Genomic DNA, 26,010 nt, shown 5'->3' on the forward strand with positions numbered 1-26,010 from the left:
CTTTTTCTTATATTCTTATGTCTTTAAGTTTTCATGCACAGGAATGTGTGGTTGGCCTCTCCCATTGTGGACAGATTAAATTTTTGACAGACATGCATGAACCGGCTGTTTACATATATCCTTTTGCATATGTGTTCATTAGTTCGTTCAAGTAAAGCTGCATAAATCACAATATCATAGATTGATAGACCTCATTTGTGCATTTTATCACAAGCTGGTTTGCACATTTAACACCAATGAACATAACTTGCATTTTGGTCCCTGGAGACACTGAAAGCGTACTCTATCTTACAGATGCATAAAGATACCTTTTGTTGTTGTGTTCATGTATTCTCACTTGAAATTTATTTGACAATTTTGCCAGTAGTAAGGTCACTTTGATGGAAGAAAACAATATTCTCTCCTCAGACTTTGCATAGCAACACTACTTAGTAATCCAGTCTCTAGAATACTCCATATTCTTCAGCCTTCTCGGACTTCCAATGCAGTTTAATCTAAGGAAATTATTTTTCTAAGTACTCCTTTCTGTTAATGGACAATGTTAACTGGCAGGGTATGTAATTTAGGCGGTTCTTAGAAAAATATCCCGTAAAAGTGTAATGTTATGCTTCAAGGATTTCTGTTGCCAGGAACAACCTAAATGCTCTTAACAACTGGTATTCTGTCTTTTATTCAGAGGAATGTGAGAGAGAACCTTTGTAATATTGTGAATTTCCCAGAGGGAGCCTTAATGACATTGTAAATGGATGATACACATCCTTACTAAGGGGTTAATCCAACTTGTTTTCTGTTGTCAAATATCTTGAAAAAACAAGACACATTTTCCACCTCTCCCACCAGATTCTAATTGCATTATATTGAGTTACTTATTTTTTTAACACTGAAAAAAGAGACACGTCAAAGCTTTTCATCTTGCAGTCATCAGGACACTTCGCAAGAATACCAATATAACAGGAAAACAACAATTTATACTGTATGTGAAGAGAGTGCTGATTGGTTGGCTGATGGACTCTGATTGGTAGAGGCATTGCCATGGAGAATGCACCAGTGATGATGAATGACAGTTAACTGCCAAGCATTATTTGAAATTTAAACCAGACAGCTTGATCCTGATTGGTCAAGGCACTGTCCTGAGGAATGAATCAGCAAATGGCTGTCACTTATTTTGTTTAGTTGAAACAGGCACAATGTGTGTTTATGTTCTTTCTGACTGCAAAGAACAGGGCCCTGTGTATTAATACATGTAGCTTCAAGTACACAAAAACGTGCCACACTGTGAGCCCGTCTGAAATCTTAAATTGGTTGTCAGTGTAATTCTTAGCACGTTAAGGATTATTTAGCAAATTTTGTCTAATCGTGGAATCACATCTAATGTCACTGTGCTTTGAGTTTTGCAAGCTGTTTAGGTATAGTCTGTACCTTGCCAGTTGCAAACTGGGACATGCGGTTTGATACAATCCATCAGTCTTTGGGACATCACACTGGCACTGAAATTTGTATACCACAATACTCATTTATGTGATAGGCAGAGCGTCTTTTTGGCTTGACGGCAAGATCCTGTTAGTGGTGAATACCACTTGTGTTGTTACTGCATGTCCTCTTGGGTAGCAGTATGAAATAGCACCTGTTGCTCAAACCTTTGAGATACCTTGCCCTTCCATGGTAATCTGAGGTAGACTGGGCACTTTTCAGTTCACTGACTCATTTCTCAGAGCAATGCCTTGACCAAAGAGGGTCAAACTGCCTGGTTTAAATTTCAAACAATGCTTGGCAGTTAACTGTCAGCTACCATCACTGGTGCATTCTCCATGGCAACGCCTCTACCAATCAGAGTCCACTTGCTAACCAATCCGCATTCCCTTCACACACACAGTATAAATTGTTGTTTTACCCCTATATTGGTATTCTTGTGGTGTCCTGAAGTGTGCAAAACAAAAAGCTTCAACGTGTCTCTTTTTTCAGCAATACTCAAGTTGTGTACTACCAAATGACTATTTTTAACACTGTTATGCACATCTTTTACGTTATTTTACATTATGTATTTATATTTTAGAAAATAGGCATTGGCAAGCTGAATGGATTGGTCCTCCATATGATCTGTAATGATGTAGAAACTTATTCTTATTTTTACATCATTCTTTTATGATTCCTGGTTTTCAGGTAAATTAACTCCCCATCCTATTGTATCTATTGATGTAAACTATTTATATCTAACCAAAGATGCAACTTACCGCAAAACAACTGGCAAACTTGATGATTTGTCAGCTGCAAACAGGATGATGACAGAATAGACTGGAGTGACCTGCCCTTGATATTTCCTTCCCTCTCTGTGGTGGATCCAAATCTCCTCAAACATTGTGTCTATATCTTCAGTCCACAATGAATAACCGATCTAGCTCAACATTGAATTACAGAAATTTGGGGCCAAATTTTATCTCACTACCTGTTTACCCTTGAAAAAAAAGAATTATTGGTGGTGTTATTTAAAAAGTTGACCATCTGCTTTGTGAATAAAGCTTCAACTTCTTTTCTGCTTCCTGAACTGCAGTGGTATGGCAGAACCGAAATGAATGCATGAACTTCCCCCAGAAGCACGTTGCTGAACTCATCAAGGAAGATAAACGCAAAGAGGTGGAGGAGGAAATCAGAGTACAGGTATAAAAATGTGGTCCCTGAAACACAAATCAGTCTTTGATTGTGATAGCAGTATTCCAGGTCACAAACACAAAAAAATCTAAGAGATGGTCCTAGATAATAATAAAAGCAAAATACTCCAGATATTGAAGATCTGAAATAAAAACAGAAAGCACTAGAAAAACTCAGCAGGTGTGGCAGCATTTGTGGAGAGAAATAGAGTTAAAGTTTTAAGTCCAATGTGACCTTTTGGAACTTGAGTTAGAGGGGACAGGAGCATGATGGAGTCGGACCCGCCGCCCCCGGAAGCAGTACAGACGTGAAGGTGGGCCCTGCTTGAGTAAAGCAACCCAGTCAGGAAGTGGATGCAAGTGCTGCTGTTGCTCGGAAGAGATGTCAATCAACAGTCAGGTGAGTATTAACTGTAATAGTTGTCCAATTGGTTGCTGAGATTGAAGGAGATGGCCCATCATGGGTTTTCCAAAGGAAACTATATTGCTGCTGATTCACATTGTAATGAAGGAGCACGGTCTACGAAGTTAAGGTGGGCAAAGCATCACAAGACACAGCAATGAAGATGGCAACATCTTGGCACCATTAGCTGCTCACGATATTCTAACCTTAAGGTTAGTTTAATAATTCAGGAGATGACTGATGCACACATTTGCCAGGAACCTATGCCCTACCAGCTACCCTCTTTCCACCCATCTCTAAGGATGCAGCCATGCAATTGAACCTTGATCAGGACTCTCATATCTGCACACCGTCATGACAGAAAAGTGTGAGGGAGTCAGAGGGAGCAGGCCAGCAAGGTAGTTTGTGTTCGGGAGCACATAATGCCATCTGGTAGTAACAGGAACAAATAACAGACATCCTGTATTTTTCCAGCCCCTTTTCTCCCCGCCAACCCCAAACATTAGGCATTGATGAGATAGAGAGAAGAGAATACTTGTGTGAGACCATTCAAAGCTGGAAGGCTTACAGAGGTTCTTTTTTCACTTATCATGCCAGAATGTCACAAAGCAGGGTATGGGGGGAAGAAGTGGGAGGGGCTGCACCCTGCTTCAGCGACCAGGAGCTGCAGGTCTTGTTCGAGGAGGTCTAGAGAAGCCGCAGCACCTTACATCCTAGTGACCAGTGGAACATGCCCACAGTGCCTACGAGACCATGGCAGGAGATGGTGTCTGACATGAGCACAGCTGGGGACCATGACCAATCATGGATTCAATGCAGGAAGAGGTTTCACAACCTGCTGAGCTCTGGCAAGGTGAGTTGTTCGGCAGAAGCAGGCAGAGATCCAAGCGATAGTTCACATCTGAATGTTGCATCTATGATGAGAGACCTGGCACATACCTCTCCTGTAGCATGGAGGCTTCTATGACCAAGCTGCTCCTGGAGGTGCACACTGTAGAGATGCAAATGTACACTGTGATGCATTGCCAGATTCAAGAGATTCGTTCCTGACAGCACTTTATATTGAGCTAACATCCCTCTGAATGTCTGCAGGACAAGGGGGCCCATAATGCGATGGACAATGGCCCAGACTGCCTGGGGCTGCAAGGTAATGGATGATCAGGAATGTGGAGGAGACAGCCATGGAGGTAGTACTGGCACATACCCGGCTCATTTTTAGGAAATGGAGAAACACTCATAGCAGATTCTAAAGGCGCTGGTGGAGGCACTTTGGAACATGGTGGACATATTGGAGGTGATCCTGTTAGTTCACTGAGTAGAAGGGAATGTTGGTAGGGGAAGGAGTGAGAAGTTTAGGTTGCATAATAAGGGCACCAGAATTATGGTTAGAGGCTAAAGGCAATGGCGTGTATCAGCGTGTGTTTTCACAATGAAAAGGACTAAATCTCATTACCTCCTTTTGTGTCTCACACAAGTCCCAGTGCCACTGCCCCCACCATACCCCCCACCCTGGGCCACCTCATCCCCTGGGTATCAGCAGTTGGAAGAGATTTCCAAGGAGGCAGCGTCACATGTAACTAGTCCACATTCTGCCAATGCAGATGTTTTTCGAGTTGGTGGCATGTGGTGAAGGTGCCACACCAGAGTGCGGGAGGAGATGTCTGAGCGCAAAGCTGTGAACAGTCCCCCTCGGAGGAAGGAGGAAAATCATGATAATGCTCCAGTAGGCCTGGAGGTAGGGCCTCGAGAGTCATATTATTGGCACTATGTTTAGAGCATCATCAGCAGATGTGTGAACATCTGAAGTTTGCTGAGGCAATGAAGAGTCCATGGGGCTTGACTGCGTGATTGTAATTCCTTGCAAAAGGTACAAAGCTCACCCAGCTGCCTAGAGCAGTCCACTCAGAGTTTGAGTGCTGACATCCATGAACACGTGCGGAGCTGCGTTCCCTGAAGAGGATGTTCACACTGGTGGCACAGCAGTTGCTGTAATGGACAACTGCTGAGCCCCAGCAGCCAGCCCCGGCTAACCCACCTGAAGGCCAATTTAGGGTTGTGGAGGTTAGTGAGGAGGGGGAAGATTATGAGAGCATCTCAGCATCCTTATCTTCTAATTACCCAGCCCTTCACCAGAGCCCTATTCTACCCTTACTTGTCTCAATAGAAATGCAGCGGCCGCAGTCCCTGCACAACGAGACCATATTGCATGAGAGGTGAATAACCTGCCTCTACTTCCTCTGAGGCAATACGGGGATAGGAGGGGCAGAATATAGAAGAGTTCATGAGCACTGGACACTGTGTCACGTTGTTCACTGATGGATTTACCGTGGTTTCATTCATTTCACTTTGTTTATATCACAATTAAGCACATTCTAAATATAAATCACTGTTGGCAAAAATGGTTCAGCCTGATTTTGTACACTAATACCCACAAGGGAATGTTTGCAGAGTTTTAAAAAATTCTTTCATGGGATGTGGGTGTCGCTGGAGGAGGAGGTTCTTACCATTGGCTCTGAAGACTGCTGAGGTCCACTTCTCATTGACACCATCATAAGTAAGGGTATGCTTATGCATGTCTGGCAGTTGAAGACTTCATGAGACATTCAGATAAGGTTATGGTACACTAAGGGTTGGGTATAGAGATGATCCTTGCAGCATTTCATGTTCATCAATGATTGTCTTTAAGGGAGTATCAGTGATCAGACTTAATGACCAAATCCAGTTGATCAGGTGCACTTCAAGCATGTATGCTGTGTAGAAGGCAGTTATCTACAGCTGATTGTTACACAGTGACTTTTAAGTGGGTTTCCCACATGTCAAGCTACCATCTATGGATGCTTGTGTGGTATTCTCCACAACGGTTGAAGCCTTTGTCTTCTAGGTGGTAGAGGCCATGGGCTTGCTGGAAGCCGAGATGTTTGGCAGCATTAAGTGTTACAGATGTCACACACTGTTGACGCTGGACACTGGTGGTAGATGGATAATGTGGAAGGTAGTAGGATTTGCACGCACACACGTGTGGCATCACCCTGCACAATGAGCAGCTGCTGCAATTCTTTTAGCACATACAATCATATCTGAAGGTTATGGATATAAAGTCATGCCTCCTACTGGGACCCATTGCATAGTGGGCATGGTTTGACGAGGCACAAGGTGGCATTTTCTCTGGCTCATTGACAGCCAGTAACATATATGTGGATGGGCTAGGTTGTGAAGGTCTTCCTCAAGGTGTTATGTTGAGGCTAAGTGCCATGATGATTATGGTTTCAGCCATATGATAAAAGCAAAAAACTGCCGATGCTGGAAATCCAAAACAAAAACAAAAATAAAAATACCTGGAAAAACTCAGCAGGTCTGACAGCATTTGCGGAGAGGAATACGGTTAACGTTTCATATGACTCTTCAACAGAACTAAGGAAAAATAGAAGAGAGGTGAAATATAAAATGGTTTGTGGGAGGATGGGACAGGTAGAGCTGGATAGAGGGCCAGTGAAAAGTGGAGATTGCCTAAAGATGTCATAGACAAAAGGACAAAGAGGTGTTGACGGTGGTGTTATTAGCTAAGAAATGTGCTAATGGTGACATTAAGGGTAGAAAGCAGGACGAGCAAAGTACAGATAGTCTTAGTGGGGGTAGGGTGGGGGGAAGGGATCAAAATAGGCTAAAAGGTAGAGATAAAACAACGGATGGAAATACATTTAAAAATAATGGAAATAGGTGGGAAAAGAAAAATATATATAAATTATTGGAAAAGAGGGGGATCGGAAAGGGGGTGGGGATGAAGGAGAGTTCATGATCTAAAGTTGTTGAACTCAGTATTTAGTCCGGAAGGCTGTAAAGTGCCTAATCGGAAGATGAGGTGCTGTTCCTCCAGTTTGCGTTGAGCTTCACTGGAACATTGCAGCAGGCCAAGGACAGACATGTGGGCATGAGAGCAGGGTGGATTGTTGAAATGGCAAGAGACAGGGAGGTCTGGGTCATGCTTGCGGACAGACCGAAGGTGTTCCACAAAGTGGTCACCCAGTCTGCGTTTGGTCTCTCCAATGCATTGGGAGCAGCAAATGCAGTAGGATAAATTGAGGGAAGTGCAAGTGAAATGCTGCTTCACTTCGAAGGGAGTGTTTGGGCCCTTGGACGGTGAGGAGAGGGGAAGTAAAGGGGCAGGAAGTTAGTAGCACTGAGGAGTTGTCTTGGAAATAAACCAGCTTTAACCAAGAGACCAGTCTGGATTAATTCTTCCACCACAATCTCTTATTGTGAATAACATGCCCTTCAGGTGGTTGCCCATTGGTTCCCTCTTCCTCCTCCTCGTCATCTCCATGACCTTGAACAGGGCCTCCTCCTCCTGTTTCTCATCTTCCACAATGTCTTCATCCTGTTATGGCTATAGGGCCAGCTTCTGCCCCCTCTGCTGCGATATCTTGTGTAGCATCCAGCACAAGACAACAATTCTGGAGACTCTTGCAGGGGAATACTGTAGTGCTCCTCCAGAATGGTCAAGGCACCTGGAGTGCTCTGTTGTGTTGCAGGTCAGCACATAGCTGTTGTTGTAGTGCTCTTTGGGCTTTGTCTACGGCTGCCTAAAGGGGGTCCTTAGCCACTTCCTTAAGGGGTCTCCCTTGTCCCCCAGAAACCAACCACATATTTGTGTTGATGTGCAAAATAGCTGAAGCAGCTGCAAAGTCCTCAGTATAAAAGAATAGTGGTAGCTTCCAGGGTACCGTGAACATATATGTGGGAACACTTGGTGTGGTCACACATCACCTGCACATTCAAAGAGTGGAAGGGTTTCCTGTTTTTGAAGGTATCCGCTTGATAACTTGGTGTCCTTATGGCGACATAGGTACACGCGATAGCCCCCTGTACTTGAGGGAAACCTGCTAATTCAATATCCCCCTGGCCCTCTGCCTCAATGCCACTACATCCATTGGAAGGTTTATGTGCTCCCTCACCTGAGCAAAGGGGGCATCTGTAACGGCTTTGATGGACAGAAATTTCCCATTGGCGTGTGAGGGTGGGCCCCGCATGTCTGTGCATAAAATGACGTGCAGTGATGTCAGGCGAGCGCCCCGACGTCACCGCATGCCATCGCAATATTTCATTGGGTGGGCGTGTGATGATATCCGCTGCATGCCTGCCATTAATTAACAGGCAACTTAAGGCCCTTGACTCACCAATCGATGCCGATTTTTCAGCACCTATGCAACCAACCTTTGAGTCAGCGCATGGGCGCAACAGGCAGGCGGGTAGGACAAATTTGTATAAACCTCATCCATGGGTAGGATAAGAGGGCTGACTGGGGACGTGAGTATGCTCTCTCAGGTATTGATTTTTCAAAGCTTTTGAAACTTGTCTGTGTGATCTGCAATACTTCAAAACGCATATGAGCTGCCTTGTCTGGACTCTTAACCCTCAGGTCAGCACTCTGCAGTGATGAATCTTTTTTGGGCCTGCAGGTTTCTGGAAGCCTACTCATAGCCTGGGAATGGGAGCTGAACTCTTCACTGGAGTCACCGCCTCTGAGGAGGAAGGGAGGGCTAGAAGGGGGAGGAGGCCAGGAGTGCACATTCAGCCTCCAGGGGAGCCACCTTTGGGAGGACAGATGCAGGCACAAGAGGCGCAGGGCCAAGAGGTAGACCAAGGCAGAAGGGGTCGCAGAAGACGCCACTATCTTGCTGCCAGGGTATCCAGGCGGCAAACCAGCTACCTCAATATGTCTGAGGTGCAATGCCAAAGGAGGCTCCGTCTCTCAAGGGAGATGGTCACAGAGTCACACAGTGCAGAAGAGGCCCTCCGGCCCATCGAGTCTGCACCGACACTTGAGAAACACCTGACCTACCTACCTAATCCCTTTACCAGCACTTGGCCCATAGCCTTGAATGTTATGATGTGCCAAGAGCTCATCCAGGTACTTTTTAAAGGATGTGAGGCAACCCGCCTCCACCACCCTCCCAGGCAGTGCATTCCAGACCATCACCACCCTCTGGGTAAAAAAACTTTTCCTCACATCCCCCCTAAACCTCCTGCCCCTCACCTTGAACTCGTGACTGACCCTTCAACTAAGGGGAACAGCTGCTCCCTATCCACTCTGTCCATGCCCCTCAGAATCTTGTACACCTCGATCAGGTCGCCTCACAGTCTTCTCTGCTCCAATGAAAACAACCTAAGTCTATCCAACCTCTCTTCATAATTTAAATGTTTCATCCCAGGCAGCATCCTGGTGAATCTCCTCTGCACCCCCTCCAGTGTCTCTGTGATGGCTACTATATCACAATTCCACATGTCAATCCTCACCCTTAACTCATCTGTTTCATCTGTAATACTCCTTGCATTAAAATAGAGGCCATCCAGCCTTGCCTTACTCCCTTGAAACTTAATGCAGTTGTACTCCCTCTGACTTGATTGTTTTACTGTATTATGACATGTCCCTATTCTGCTTACATTCTGTGTCCCCTCTCCCTGCTGAATTAGTTTAAACTCCTCCCAACAACAGTAGCAAACCTCTGGTTCAAATGTAGACCATCCTGCTTGTTCAGGTCCCAGTGATCCAAGAATCTAAAACCCTCCCTCCTGCACCAACTCTTAAGCCATGTATTCATCAGCGCTTTTCTCCTATTTCTGAGCTCGCTAGCACATGGCACTGGGAGTAATCCAGAGATTACAGCCCTAGAAGTCTTACTTTTTAGTCTACGGCCTAACTCCCTGAATTCTTGATGCAAGACCTCATCCCTCTTTCTACCTATGTCATTGGTACCAACATGTACCATGACCTCTGCCTTATCACCCTCCCCCTTCAGGATGCCCTGCAGCTGTTCAGTGACATCCTGGACCTGGTACCAGGGAGGCAACATACCATCCTACAGTCATGTTGATGGCCACAGTAGCACCTATCTGTTCCCCTAACTATGGAATCCCCTATTACTATTGCACATCCTCTCTTCCTCCCCTCCTGTATAGCTTGTGGCAAGGGAAGCTTGGCTCCGTCTGCACTCCCTGGAGGAACCAGCGCCCTCACCAGCCTCCAAAATGGAATACTGATTTGCAAGCGGGACCCCAGGGGACTCCTGAACTACCTGCTTGTTTCTCTTGGACTGCCTGGTGGTCACCATTCCCTTCCTTCCTCAAGTCCCTTCAGCTGCGGTGTGACCACCTCTCTAAACATGCTATCCTCAATGCTCTCAGACTCACGGATGCTCCACGGTGTCCCCAGCTGCCGTTCCAGCTCTGAAACCCGAGCTTCCAGGAGCTGCAGCAGGACACATTTCCTGCACACATGCTGGTCCTAGGCGCTGGAAATGCTCCTGGCTTCCCACATGGAGCATGAGGAGCACACCACGGCTTTGAGCTCTCCTGCCATGACTTATCCCTTTAAATTAAACCTTTTAACTCAATTACTCTAGGGCCCTCCTTTCCTGATCCTCCTTACTACAGAATATATAAACTATAAACCACAAAAAGACCTTAAGCTATAAGTGATAAAAGGAGTAAATACTTAACCGACCTTACGCACTACTTACCAATCATTCCTTTCCCTTGTAGCCTCTACTGCTGCAGCAGGGCAAGACCACTCTCTGAAGATTTAAGAAGTTGGATAGCAAAGAAAAAATGCAAAGAGCACCTCTTCCCCTATGCACCGAATTCTCACTGTGCTCCAAATTGCCAATACCCACACTCACTCTGGCTGTGTCTCACTCACAATGAGGTCTCTCCCCTGCTCGCGTGCAAATCAATCTGTCACATGATTGGGCCTGTGATCTCCGCCCACTGTGTGGGTGGACACCCTATGCCAGTGGCTCTAAACGTCACAGCTGCCCTCAACTTCTAAGGCTCTGGCTCCTTCCAGGGGTATGTGGGTGATCTTTGCAGTCTCTCCCAATCAGCTGTCCACATTCGTGTCAAGCAGGTTATACACTCTGTTTAGGCGTGCATTGACCTTCACCCACTTCCGTTGGGACCAGGCAAGCCAGACACAGCAAGCCAGAGGCTTCGTGGCCACTGCTGGCTTCCCCCACGTCCAGGGTGCATTAGACTGCACACATGTGGCCATCAAGGCGCCAGCAGGTGAGCCCGATGCCTTCGTCAACAGGAAGGGCTCCCACCCATGAACGTGCAGATAGTGTGTGATCACAGGATGCTGATTCTACAAGTCTGTGCAAGGTACCCAGGCAGCTCCCACGACACCTACATCCTCAGACACTTGTAGGTGCCGGGACTCTTCAGTGCTCCAGCCCGGTTTGATGGATGGCTGCTGGGTGACAAGAGCTATCTCCTCAGAATGTGGCTCATGATGCCTCTCCGCCATCCCAGAACAGAAGCTGAGCCACGGTACAATAGGAGCCACGCCTCCACAAGGGCTGTGGTGGAGAGAGCCATCAGTCTTCTCAAGATGCGCTTCTGATGCCTGGACGCACTCCAGTACCCCCCAGATCGTGGGTCAGTGATAGTGGTTGCACGCTGCGCTCTGCACAATCTTGCGTTAGAAAGGGGTAATGCAGTGGACGATGAAGACATCGATGCAGTGGCTGTGGCTGCACACAATGAGTCCAGCAGTGAATCCGAGGATGAGCATGCACAGGGAAATGCTGAGTGGCTAGACGTGACCCAGGCATACTACAGGGAGGCAAGAACACCCAGGAGGCTTTAATCCAACGAACCTTCAGCTAGCACACCACAGATGGACCTCCAGGACAAGCCTGGGCTGTAGGCTCCATACTCGATATTAGCTAGTGCCAAATCTTCCAAGTTATCAACAGTAACTAAGGGCCCTGTTAATAAAGCTGAATATCCCACAAAGCTTATTTTTGGAAACCATGCACATGCAGAAGAAAAGAGGCACCCTCAGTCATGGTCACATGTCTGAATTTAATATCACAGGCAAAGAAACTTAATGAAACAAAATGACAAGGGTGTTCCAATTTAAAGCAAATCATAAAGACCTCATCTTGGGCCAACACAAAAGCACCAGTGATAAACCCGTTGTGTGCCTAACATGCCTTATGTTTACGTTTCCGGGTGCGACGTCTTGGTACTGCCCCATCACTGGGAGTGGCATCTGAGACAGCCTGCTGACTCTGCTGTCCTGTTGGCCTCGATGACCTTGGCGGTCGTCCTCTTGCCTGTGGAGCCTGTGCTGGCCGCACCTGGGAAGGATCTGCCAGTTCCACAGCTGGCATCTCCCCAGTCATTGCAGCCTTACTGGATGCTATGGTCACTGGGAGAGGGTCTAAGGAGCTACAACCCCCATCTAGAATGCCCTGAGAGGTGCCTGCAGAGACAACAGGCAGCAGCTGCGCCAACGTGAGGTCACTTCAGACCTCCCTGCTCACCGTGGATGGATAGGCACCGAACTGGGAAACTTGGTGCCCACACCATCTCCCACACTGGCACTGACCAGCTAAGGTCAATGCCGATGTGAGGGCTTGCTGGTCAGAGCGCATCCCTAGGAAGCCTTGGAGAGGCTATCCACGAGAGTTGCCACTCTCTCCATGGAAGACACATGGCGCTCGGACATGTGTTTCATTGCTTCGGCAAAAATAAAAATACCTATATCAGCAGGTCTGGCAGCATCTGCGGAGAGGAACACAGTTAACATTTCGAGTCCGTATGACTCTTCAACAGAACTAAGTAAAAATAGAAAAGAAGTGAAATATCAGCTGGTTTAAGAGGGGGTGGGACAGGTAGAGCTGGATAGAGGGCCAGTGATAGGTGGAGATAGCTAAAAGATGTCATAGACAAAAAGAGGTGTTGAAGGTGGTGATATTATTTAAGGAATGTGCTAATTAAGGGTAGAAAGCAGGACAAGAAAGGTACAGGTAGCCCTAGTGGGGGTGGGGTGGGGTGCAGGGAAGGGATTGAAAAATGCTAAAAGGTAGAGATAAAACAATCTCACAATGGAAATCTTGTTTAACCCAAATGCAAGTTTATTTTGTTCCTGATAATGAGTTTCCAATAACTTACCCACCTCCAATGCTCAACTATTGGCCTGCAATTTTCTGGATTATCCTTTTCTCCTTTCTTAGACAAAGGTTTGAAAGCAACCGTTAGTCCTCCAGCACTACTACTGTACCCACTGAGGATTGAAAGATTTTGACCAATACCTCCACTATTTATACCTTTGCTTTTTTCTGCAATTTAGGATGCAGATCCGGTCCAGGTGATCAATGCTGATCTTTTTACTACATCTTCTCTATCTATTACAATCATGTCCATAATTTCTCTTTCTGCTTTTAGTATAATCATTGTATTATTTGCTTATGCAATGAAGGCAGATGCAAAGCACTTATTTAGTACTTTGGTCATGCCCCCTGCATTTACATGAAGATCTCCCTTTTGGTGCTTAATAACTTTTTCTTAGCTAACTACACCAGGCCAGAGGAGGAGTATGGCAAGATTTTACCCCGAGTTAAGTGTATGCCGATATAATTGAAAACCAGCGCAGGAGAGGGCTCAGATTAATCCAGGAATTGGTTACTCAGATATGCACCATGGTGCAACAAGATCTGGCACCACTGTCAACAGATCCACATGTCCTGCCAGTGGCACTTAAGGTCACAGTAGTTTTGAATTTTTAGGCTGCCAGCTATTTCTAGGGGTTAGCTGCACACAGGTACATCGGGCAGAATTTTCTGGATGACAGGGGGGGCACAGCGCATGCGGGCAGACCTGATCGCCGCTAGCGATCAGGTCTGCACTGCCATTTTACTCAGGCAGGCCAATTAGGGCCTGCCCAGCGTACTTCACGACTCCCATGCATAGCGGAAGTGGGCGGGTGGCGGCAGGCACACTCAGCCCACCGGGTACAATGGTGACCCGGCGGCCTGTATAAAGGAAGACCTGAAAGCCTTAGAAAGGCTGCTCGCAATGACTGGGCAAAGGGCTCTGCAGAGGGGCAATGGAGGTTATGCAAGTCCGGAGGGTAGGCCATTGGGGCAGGCCAGTACTGAGGGTAGGTCATCGAGGCAGGCCAGGCCGGATGGTAGGCCATCGGAGCAGGCCAGGCCAGAGAGTAGGGACAGTGTGCCCTTGGTTTTTCCGATGACTGCCTTCCTGGATTAATCTGAGCCCTCTTCTGCGCTGGTTTTCAATTATATCGGCATACACTTAACTCGGGGTAAAATCTTGCCATACTCCTCCTCTGGCCTGGTGTAGTTAGCTAAGAAAAAGTTATTAAGCACCAAAAGGGAGATCTTCAAGTAAATGCAGGGGGCATGACTAAAGTACTAAATAAGTGCTTTGCATCTGCTTTCATAGCATAAGCAAATAATACAATGATTATACTAAAAGCAGAAAGAGAAATTATGGACAGGATTGTAATAGATAGAGAAGATGTAGTAAAAAGATCAGCATTGATCACCTGGACCAGATCTGCATCCTAAATTGCAGAAAAAAGCAAAGGTATAAATAGTGGAGGTATTGATCAAAATCTTTCAATCCTCAATGGGTACAGTAGTAGTGCTGGAGGACTAATGGTTGCTTTTAAACCTTTGTCTAAGAAAGGAGAAAAGGATAATCCAGAAAATTGCAGGCCAATAGCTGAGCATTGGAGATGGGTAAGTTATTGGAAACTCATTATCCGGAACAAAATAAACTTGCATTTGGGTTAAACAAGATTTCCATTGTGAGATTGTTTTATCTCTACCTTTTAGCGTTTTTCGATCCCTTCCCTGCACCCCACCCCACCCCCACTAGGACTATCTGTACCTTTCTTGTCCTGCTTTCTACCCTTAATTAGCACATTCCTTAAATAATATCACCACCTTCAACACCTCTTTTTGTCTATGACATCTTTTGGCTATCTCCATCTATCACTGGCCCTCTATCCAGCTCTACCTGTCCCACCCCCACTTAAACCAGCTGATATTTCACTTCTTTTCTATTTTTACTTAGTTCTGTTGAAGAGTCATACGGACTCGAAACATTAACTGTGTTCCTCTCCACAGATGCTGCCAGACCTGCTGATATAGGTATTTTTATTTTTGCCTGAATTATTTGATGAAGTAACACAGAAAGGTGATCAAGGTAGTTCATAGATGTTTGTTGTATGCAAAAACTTTTGGAAGGCTTTGAAGTGCCACACAGGAGGCCTACTGAAAGTCCATAAATGGAAAGTGGCAGTATGGATACAAAATTCTCTCAGGAAACAAAGTGGATGGGTCTTTATTAGAATAGGAGCTGATTTGCAGCAGTGTTACTTTATGATCAGTTTGGGTCCATTGCTGTTTCATTTTTTATAAACACCTGGACTTGGGTGGCATTGTAAAGTTTGTTAGAATCGTTTCTCTCAAGACTGAATTTTTCTTCTACAAAATGGAAGGGCTTGGCATTATCTATACATTTCGATGCTGACCTGGGATTTTTTTTAAAAGGTTATAAGTTCATCTTGGAATTATCAACAAACAGGCCTCTTCCAAGGAATCACCTGACCTTTATGGTACTTGAGGAAGAATTGGTTGTTTTTTTTGAACAGCAATCACTTTTATTGATAGGGAAAAAGACTGAAAAGACAAAAGTTGGTAATTTGCTAGAAATCACATGGGAGAGGTAAAAAAACTTAACTTGTGAACCTGCTGGATTTGAAGGCAGTCTTGTTGAGGAACAAGCTGAAGCAGGAAGGCTACCCTGACTGGCTCGGTCTCTCTCTCTAACTTGCCTGCAATTGTGTGTGGCTATCAACCTGTAGTCAGAGAATCCACACTGAGTATAACTGGTCTGCATTTGAACCTATAAAGCTGAGACCAACTGGTGAGAACTTCCAGATGTCCACATGAGGGAATTCCAGGTCAACAATGTTGAGACCCTGCGAACTTTGTCCTTTCTTTGTAACACCCATTATCTAAAGCCCATCTTTGTAGAGAGACTCTGTGGGCAGCATTTTTCCATCGGCGAGCAGTGGGGGCAGAGCCCACTCGCCGACGTGTAAAATGATGCCTGGAGACGTCACCGCAGGTCATTCAGATATTCAGCTCGGTGGGCGCGCAGCCGACTTGGCTGCGCGCCCGCTGAACTGTCAAAGGCCTCTTAAGGCCTGTTAAAAAGCAATTAAAGTAATTAACTGAGCTGCCCATCCAACCTTAATTGACCCGCCCACATAAAATGGCGGCATGGTCCCGACCGGGATGCTGATCGGGTTCACACCCGCCCCCGCACAACCATCCCGACGGGGGGGAAATTTCTGGCCTATTTGTCCTTTGTTTGTCTGTGTTTGTGTCTGTGCTGGGAGAATTCTTTAGGAAGCGAGAGATTACAATTGTATGTTAACCTGTACTGCATCTTGTTAAAAAGAAGCTTTGTTTTATAATAAACAGTCGTTCTGAGTGTATTGAAAGAAGCCTGGTTGAAGACTTTTATTCAGGGCACAAGTAGGGGCAATAGACGATTGGCTACTTGGTAAGAAAATTAAACTTTTAAATTACTGGTACAGCCTGCGGAGTAGCGGGGCTAGATCATACGTGCATTCCTTCTATCCTGGTCCTAACAAGTTTGCAGATGATACAAAAATTTGCAAACTAGGAGACAGGAATGAGGATAGTTACAGACTTCGGGATGACAAATACAGGCGTTGAAATAGACAGAAGCATGGTAGATGAAGTTCAATGCAGAGAAATGCGAAATGATGCAATTTGGAAAAGCTAATATGAAATGACAGCATCCTGTAAATTGCCCGCTCTTGAAAAACGTAGGGAGCAGAGAGACCCTGAGATCCATGTGCACAAATCTTAAAATGTGGCAGGGCAAAAATATGGTTATAAAAATATATACAAATCACTTGGGTTTATAAATACAGGAATAGAATATGAGAGCACAGATATCACATTAGAACTTTATAAAACACTGTTTAGGCCTCAACCGAAATATTGTGGTATCCTGGCCAGAAGCCAGAAAGGAAAATATATATATGATATATATCTACGTCAACCTGGCTACTTTATAAAGTTATTATTTTTATTTTAAAAATGGGCAAGGCTTTACCTAGCCAAGACTCATTCCAGAGGAATTTCTAATCTTCAGAAACCAGTGGGGCCCTTGTTATCTTTAAAGAGGAGCTAATACGCTGTGTCTGCTGACAATCAAATTCCAAAGACGTGTACCCTTTTACATTTTAAGGCAGAGCTCCGGTCAACAGAGACGGTTTGTCTGCAAAGGACTCCTTTATTAAACACCTCGAGATTCCAGACCTGGGAAAATACATCTTTTGTCCAACACCCAGGAGAAGAAGTGGGAGGTATGTCACGACCTCCCCCAAGTTGCTAGAACCTATAATATTACCATGTGGAACTTTTTCTTTATATTTGTTCATGGGATGTGGGCATCACTGGCTGGGCCAGCATTTATTGCCCATCTCTAACTGCCCTTGTTCAGAGGCCATTAAAGAGTCAACCACATTGCTGTGGGTCTGGAGTTACATGTAGTCCAGACCAGGTAAGGACAGTAGAATTCTTTCCCTAAAGGATATTACTGAATCAGATGGGTTTTTACAACGTTGACAAAGTCATCATCAGACTTTTAATTGCAGATATTTGTTGATTTTAAATTCCAACATCTGCCATGGTGGGATTTGAATCCTTGGTGGGTCTTTGGAATACCAGTCCAGTGACAATACCACTACCTCCCTGGTGAACCAAGGCAGTCTACCATTTTATCATCTGTCAGGTAGCGACAGAAAGAGTTCCATCTAGGTAATGTGCCTGGCCCTTGTCTACACTGTGAACTACTGGAACATTGGAACTAATGTATCTGTGCCTTCAAGACTATGTCTTGTCTTGACACGTCTTCTCTCATTGTGGAAGTCCTCGCTTCTGGAAAGACGGATCACCCTGCAACAGCTTACTAACCTCTGAAACAATATGCCACTGGACCTTTTGATTCTGGACTCTGGACTCACGTGAAACTGTAATTCTTATTTTTAATCTTGGTCTTGCCTGTGCTCCTTTTCTTTCCCTTATCCCTTTTTTATTGTATGAGAAAAAGGGGCAGATGTTGTGAAACCCCTTTCCTGCCTTTTCTTCAGTCAGATGTTTCTTACGTCTCAAATTTAAATCTTTCTTCTTTACAGGTGCTGATTGACTTGTGTATTCGTAGCATTTTTTGTGTATATTTAAGATTTTAAGCAGATTTAACTTCTGTCCTCATTATTTATTTATAAATGCATACATAAATTGAAATCTCTATAGCAGCTCAGTCAGAGCTTATGGTTTCATTGGTACTGAATGGTGAACCAATGACAATATGAAATTTCTGACTAATATATGCGCTGTTCCATATTACAGGTAGATGAGCTAATGAGACAGGAACTGAAGAACTTAAAACTATCAGTGGACAGGGATAAAAGTACAAAGAAGAAAGGTGGGAAGAAGGTAAGTGCCCCAGTTCAATCAGCAAAATGCACCTATAATGCATTATGCATCGAAGTGAAGCTACGCTAAAGTTTCCATGAAAACCTATTAAATGTCCCATGAATCAAAACAAGTGAGCAACTTATTAGATAATTAATTCGTGACTGGGACAGGGCAGTACAAAGTGGAGCAAAATTTCCAAGAGAGCCACTTTTCCACTGACCAGTGTCTTTGTCCTATTTTTTAACTGGCTTAAACTGAATGCTGGTCACCGCTGCTGCAGGTGTTTAAAGCTGTATTCACGTGGTCACAGCTGTTTGAATCAGAGTAAAAGATTCTGGATATGCCAAAGTGTGGGCTTCTTATGCTTGAAATCCTTCTACCTTTAGCACTATATTTCATTTGATGACACGCGATCTGCATGATCTAAGCTGATATCTGGGTGGAAATCATGTGGAAACTTCAAGCCTATACATGGCCTTGAGTATTGAGCAGAAATTGAATTGAAGGTGCTAGGTCCGGATTCTAGCAAGGAGGAGCCACAAGCGTATCTGGGTATCTACTTAAAAACTTGTTTATTTACACTATGTGCAGAGAGAGTTATTGGGAAGGCACATCACCCCTCAGCACTGCCTGTCTGTTCCCTACAGTACCTAATACACTGCTGCCTGACATCAATGCCACATAGCACGTGCCCCATAGATTAACATCGATTCCGTTAACCCTTTATAGTGCACCTTGCCCCAAGTACACTATCTTCTTTTTAACAACAATATGAAACTATCTCTTTAGCTATTTCCATGACTTTTGTTTTTTAAACTATTCACGTTGCTGTCTCCCTCTCCCTGCAGCCCCCTAAGTCCCCCAGTTACAAAATTGAGTCACTGGGGAGCCTTACCCATTCTGCCCGAGTGTGTCCTGGTGATTGCCCCACTAGGTCGGAGGACTGGAAGTGGTTAAGTCAACAACCCTTGGAGCATCTGGAGTGTTGTGGGAGTTGTCCGGCCACATCTCGGGATATTCTAAATCTTCTTGTCTGCTGGGAATGAGTGCAATGAGGGCTGTTCTGTTTCTTCAGTTAGTACCAGATGGCATCTGGACAAGCTGTTAGTGAGAATGAGGCCTTTGGTGTTCTGGTCCCAGATCCAGACTCACTGGCCCAATGTCAAAGGTGGCAAAGCTTTTGCTCTGTGTCTGGCATTGCACCATTGGCATTGCTTTTCCCAGAGATTCAACTCCTTCGCTGTTACTGACTTATGGTCAGTGGGGGTGCAGTGGGGGTGGTATGCGACTGAAGTCTTGAAGGTAACAGGGGAATTGCGTTTTTAAATGATGGCCCATGAGGAATTTGGCGGAGAGAATCTGATGGCCAGGATAGTAGCCCGATACTGCTTGAGAGCTGCATGCCAATCCAAATTCTTATCCAGGTCCTTACTAGTGTCAACTGCTCACTCAGCCTCCCCATTGGCTTGTGAGTCAAGAGGTGAGTTTGTGACGTGAGTGATCTCGTTATCAACAATGAACTACCAAATATGGTTGTTGGCGAATTGGGGCCCGTTACCTGAAATAATTGCATCCAGGAGCCTATGGGTGTAAAAAATGTAACGCTTTGATGATTAATTCCACTGTGGTTGTGTGAAGTCTGATTATCTCTAACCGTCGAGAATAATGATCATTAACCATGAAGTATGGCTTGCCATGGAAGTCAAAGAGGTCAACTTCTACCCCAGGCGGCGAGGAAAGACAGATGGTCCCAGGGGTTCCGGTGGTGTTGGAGTGTGAATGCTGCAGGTGTGGCAGAATAGGACAAAATCCTGGACCACTTGTGTGATACCCAGCCACCACACCGATTGTAGGGCTCTCCGCTCTGCATTTAGTGATGCCAAAATGACCTCCATGGAGACTGTGAAGAATGTTTTGTCATATGGCATATGCAATGACTAAACAATGGTCATAAACGAGGAGGTTGTACACAATGGTCAAGTGGGCTCATTGCTCATTGTATTTGCTGATAAGATAGGGCTGTTTTTGGACCACCCTTGGAGACAGCTAATTGAATTTCAACACCTTCTCCCTGTCTTTTAACTTCCAATCCTCCCTGCTTCAACCTGTGAGCTTGTGATCTTGTCACCACACAATTGGAAAACAACCCAGACACTCTTTCTGCAACACCTCCATTGAAAACACATCTACAGGCTGCTCAACCACCATGGGCATCACCTACATCTGTGACCCAGCTGTATCATTACCTAAAATAAATTGGACCCCTGCGATGGGCAATTTTTCCATTATTTTTACCTACTGCACCCTGTACACATGGAAGGACTTCCCTTTCACATACAAAACCTTTAAACATTTCTGCAACCTGCTCCTCAGAATTCCCTTTGGTAAATTGTGAACACATTCCTACTTTTTTACCTATCACTGATTCTTCCTGCTTTGCCTGTACATAAACCACTGGTTTTATCCTGTGCCTGAACCTCAGCACCCATAGTACTTTTACTTCCAGAACTTTTCTGCATCCTAATAATTTCAACAGATTTTCCCTGTAATTTCCAACACACTGACTTTGTGTGCCCTACCTTATTACAATGAAAACATCTCAATTTTTGAGTGTCACTTCTACCCTCAGCTTCCTGGGAATTTCCACCTACTCCTCTTCCCTGACTACGCACCTTCCTTTCACCTTCCCACTTTCTATCCTTTCTCTGATTTAAAAGGGTGACAAAAAAAATCTATGAACTAACTCATAATCATCAGCTATCTCTGTTGCTAGTCTTACCATTTTAACCCTCTTGTTCCTCCACTTGAGTTCTCACTACTGAAGGAGTTGAATCTTTAAATTCTTCCAAAAGAATTACTTCTCTAAGAGCTGTATGTGTTGTCTCTGTCTTTAATGCCCATATCCACCAGTCAAAATTACTTTGTTTTCCTCCCTCAAACTCAACCTAAGTTTGCCCAGGCTGTTTTCTTATATTCCTAAATTTCTGCCTGTATGCCTCAGGAATCAACCCAGATGTACTCAAAATAACCTTTTGTACCACATTATAGTCCACTGACATTTCTTCTGACAGTGAAGCATAAATCTCATGTGCTCTACCCACTAACCTAGATTGTAACAACAATGTCCAGTTTTCTTGTGGCCATTTCATCTGTCTAGCTATCTTCTCAAATGAAATAAAGAACACCTCCACATCTCTTCAAACTTCAAAAGAGCTTGCACAAATTTAAACATCTCCCCACTGGGTTTTAGGTTAAAGGTTTTTTCATCATCAGAATTTTACTCAGCATCTGATGTCCTTTTTTTTAAAGCCCAGCTTTTTAAGTCGGTACTCTCTGTCTCTTTCCTTATCTCTCTCCTTTATTGCTAACTTTTCCTTCTGGAGGTCAGGTTTTCGCATTTCCATTTCTTTTTGAAATAATCTCTCTTTTTCCCTTTCCTTTTCTGCTGCCTCTAGCCTTTTCAATTCCAATTATTTTTCTTTCACCTCCAATTCAAGTATTTTCAGTTCCTTTGCTTGTTCAGATTCAAGTTTCTTAGTTCTAACTGAAGTCTCACTACTTCCATCTATGACTCACTAGTGTCAGGTATCACTTGCAACTTCAAATACTGTGCTATCACTTCAACTATGTCTGCTTTCTTTGCCCCTACAGGGAACCTCAACTGCAATTTATCCACCAACTCTGTTAATTTATCTTTAGATACTTTTTGTAACCCAATCAGAGGTATATCTTCTACTTCCAAAAATGTTTTAATCATGGATACTGCCATTTTTTGCAGACTCACCACTTTAAAAATTCCTCACACGAGCTTATGAATTCAAAGTGCTTCTCGAACTCATAACTTTAAGATTCACCAACTCCATATCAATCAAGGAATTTCAAAGATCCCACAAAGAGCCCCCAATTTGTTATGACCCAGCAGATGATGTGTGCCAGGCAGATCAAATCCATGAGGGAAACTTGATCAAACGGTCACAACAGTTTCACAATTTTTATTTATTTCAAGATGCGTGCCCTGAATTCAATAGTAGTAAGTCCACCCACACTTGAGTTTTTTTTAGAAAACTAAATTAAACATTTATTTACAAAAGAAAAGATTTCAAGCACTTACATAGGTCTACAAATTGCTACTGTAATAACACCTAAAACCCCTAATTAATCTGGCTTCCGGTTACACCCCTATTAAGGCAACGGTAAACAAAATAATAGATTGTAAATAGATTCCAGCCAGTTAACACAATACCCTGAGCAGTAGAATTCAATGTGGCTTTTCCCAGCTTCAGATTCTGTAGACAGCAACTTAATGCACAAGTACTGGAGGCTTTTCAGCTTCAGGTAGTTATTAAAATGCCTACCCTGACACAAAGCCTCTTCTCCTTTATACCTCTTTCTCCCTTTTAATGCAATTTCCATTGTTCCCATATGACTTTGGCACTTCTATGTTGACCCTGGCAAGCTCACACTTGTTCAGCATGAGAGCTGTTTCCTGGAGTGCCTTGAGGACCTCCCTTACCCTATAGTCGTGTTTGTCTACAGTGGAACCATGTATAAGGATGTCATCCAAATGGCAGAAAGCCTCTTGCTTGCGCGTGAGGATTGTTGACATGATATGTTGGAATATCTCAGGGGAAGACCAAATGCTGAAAAGGAGACAGTTAAAGCAAAATTGACCAAAGGACATGATGAAGGTTGTCAGGAGCTAGATTCCTTCTGTACCTGAAAACTTTGACAGAATTCTGCGCGCAACTGTGTTAACTTGCACTCAGTGGCAAAATTCTGTGTTCGAAAGTGATTTTTAAATCATCATCTGACATTTGAAAGTAATCAAATGAAGGAACTAACCTGAAACCGCATCAATTGTGAATACCAACTGTTCATCTGACATCATTGGTGTTAAACCCTCATGAATCAGTGATCAGCTAGCTCATAAGTGTGCTCACAAGTGCTGGCTTGTTTAAGCGCTCATGGTTAGAATGTTGTTGTTGTAGTCCCTGTAGCTAGCTGCAGCACAAATAGAAATTGTTGTTGAAAATTAACTAAGCCCCTCATGCAGCCCATACTTGGAAATTTGGTCCTGTGAAGTGCACGTACCAGCAATTAGTATTGGCCAGCCTGGTAGTCTGCCTCCCTATTTCCAATATCATAGAGTATAGAGATATAGTTAGGCAGCATATAGATATTAGGTAGAATTCATATATAATTAGCAGCGTATACTTTAGAATTGAATAAATGGTTACAATTTTTTAAAGGCAGAAGGAGCCAAAAACTTCCCATTTGAACACACACACACACACACACACACACACGCACACAGGGACAGCTCTGAATTTAAAGACAGCTGAGGTCCTTCTATGTTTAAAATTAAAGCAGAATTTTAAAAAGCCTTTTTCAGACAGAGGCACCAGATATGGATATCAAGAGCTAGTGGGGACCTGACCCTCACCTACACCCAACCCCCTAAATTCTCCTGTGTCCAACCCCGCCAAACACCGTATCCTCTCCTACAACCAATATGATGTAGTGGTATTGTCACTGGACTAGTAATCTGGAGACCTAGGCTAATGCTCCAGACCCAGGTTCAAACTCCACGGCAGATGGTGGAATTTGAATTCAATAAAAATCTGGAATTAAAAAGTCTAATGATGACCATGAAACTGTTGTCATAAAAACCCATCTGGTTCTCTAACGCCCCTTTAGGGAAGGAAATCAATCATCCTTGGCCTACACTCCAGATCCACAGCAATGTGGTTGACTCTTAAATGGCCTAACAAGCCACTCAGATATCAAAGCCCCAAAAAAGGAATGAAACCGAATGGACCACTGGAAACGACAACAAACCCTGCAAAGCCCTCCTTACTAACATCTGGGAGTTAATGCCAAAATGGGGAGAGCTCTCTTGCAGACTAGTCAAGTAATAGCCATCCTCATGGGAATCATAACTTATAGATAATGTCCCAGACACCACAATCACCATTGCTCGGTATGTCCTGTCCTGCCAGATGTGGCAACAGAGCGGGATACAATCCGGAGGGAGTTGCCATGGGAGTCCTCAACATCGACTCTGGACCCCATGAAGTCTTATGGCATCAAACATGGGCAAGGAAACCTGCATGTGCTCCTCCATGTTGAACACCACTTGGAGGAAGCATTGAGGGTGGCAAGGGCACAGAATGTATCTGGGTGGGGGACATCATTGTTCATTACCAAGAGTGGCTCAGTAGCACCACTACTGACTGAGCTGGCTGAGCCCTAAAGGACATAGCTGCTAGACTGGGTCTGCAGCAGGTGGTGGAGGAACCAACAAGAGGGAAAAAACATCCTTACCAACCTGCCTGCCGCAGATGCATCGATCCATGACAGTATGGGTAGGAGTGACAGTTGTTGTGTGGCACTATCACCGTACTAAATGGGATCAATTTAGCAACTTAAGACTGGGCATCCATGAAGCGCTGTGGGCCATTAGCAGCAGCAGAATCGTACTTGAGCACAATCTGTAACCTCATGGCCTGGCATATCCCCCTATTCTACCATTACCATCAAGCCAGGGGATCAAACCTGGTTCAATGAAGAGTGCAGGAGGGCAGGAGCAGCACCAGGCTCACCTGACAATCAGGTGTCAACCTGGTGAAGCTACAGCACAGGACTACTTGCGTGCCAAACAACATAAGCAGCAAGTGATAGGGCTAAGCGATCTCACAACCAACGAATCAGAACTAGATAAGGCTGAAGCGTTTGCTACAATCTTCAGCCAGAAGTGCCAAGTGGATGATCCAACTCGGCCCCCTCCAGAGGTCCCCAGCATCACAAATGCCAGTCTTCAGCCAATTCAATTCACTCCTCATGATATCAAGAAACGGCTGAAGGCACGGGATATTGCAAAGCCTATGGGCCCTGACAATATTCTGGCAATAGCACTAAACACTTGTGCTCTAGAACTTGCTGCGTCCCTAGCCAAGCTGTTCCAGTACAGCTACAACCCTGGCATCTACCCAGCTACGTACAAAATTGCCCAGGTACATCCTATACACAAAAAGGAGGACAAATCCAACCCGGCCAATCAGTCTACTCTCAGCCATCAGTAAAGTAATGGAAGTTGTCATCAACAGTGCTATCAAGCGGCAATTGCGTAGCAATAACCAGTTTGGGTTCGTCCAGGGCCACTCAGCTGACCTCCTTTGCTTTAAACATGGACAAAAGAGCTGAACTCCCAAGATGTGGTGAGAATGACTGCCCTTGACATCCAGGCCGCATTTGACTGAGTGAGGCATCAAGGAGCCCTAGCAAGTCAATGGAAATCAGGGGAAAAACTCTCCATTGGCTGGAGTCATCCCTAGCACAAAGTAAGATGGCTGTGGAGGTCAGTCATCTCAGCTCTAGGACATCATTATAGGAGGTCCTCAGGGTAGTGTCCTCAGCTAAACCATCTTCAGCTGCTTCATCAATGGCCTTGAGTCGGTAGTTAGGAAGGCAAATGTAGTGTTGGCATTTATTTCGAGAGGACTAGAATATAAAAGCAGGGATGTGCTGCTGAGGCTTTATAAGGCTCTGGTCAGACCACATTTAGAATATTGCAAGCAATTTTGGGCCCCGTATCCCAGGAAGGATGTGCTGGCCCTGGAGAGGGTCC

General features: G+C 44.7%; 1 protein-coding gene across 3 annotated transcripts in view; it reads left to right on the forward strand.

Moving 5' to 3' along the window:
- iqca1 (IQ motif containing with AAA domain 1) overlaps positions 1-18,401 on the forward strand; it is a 259,787-nt gene extending 241,386 nt beyond the window's left edge. For all 3 annotated transcript variants that reach the window (XM_041200968.1, XM_041200969.1, XM_041200967.1), the window contains exons 10-12: positions 2,549-2,655; positions 17,152-17,269; positions 18,315-18,401. In XM_041200968.1, the coding sequence (XP_041056902.1) occupies positions 2,549-2,655; positions 17,152-17,269; positions 18,315-18,322 (233 nt within the window). In that variant the 3' untranslated portion in view covers positions 18,323-18,401. The remainder of the gene's footprint in view (positions 1-2,548; positions 2,656-17,151; positions 17,270-18,314) is intronic.
- The last annotated feature ends 7,609 nt before the right edge of the window (positions 18,402-26,010 follow it).

Source organism: Carcharodon carcharias, chromosome 12, assembly GCF_017639515.1.
Source record: "Carcharodon carcharias isolate sCarCar2 chromosome 12, sCarCar2.pri, whole genome shotgun sequence".
Classification (NCBI taxonomy): domain Eukaryota; kingdom Metazoa; phylum Chordata; class Chondrichthyes; order Lamniformes; family Lamnidae; genus Carcharodon; species Carcharodon carcharias.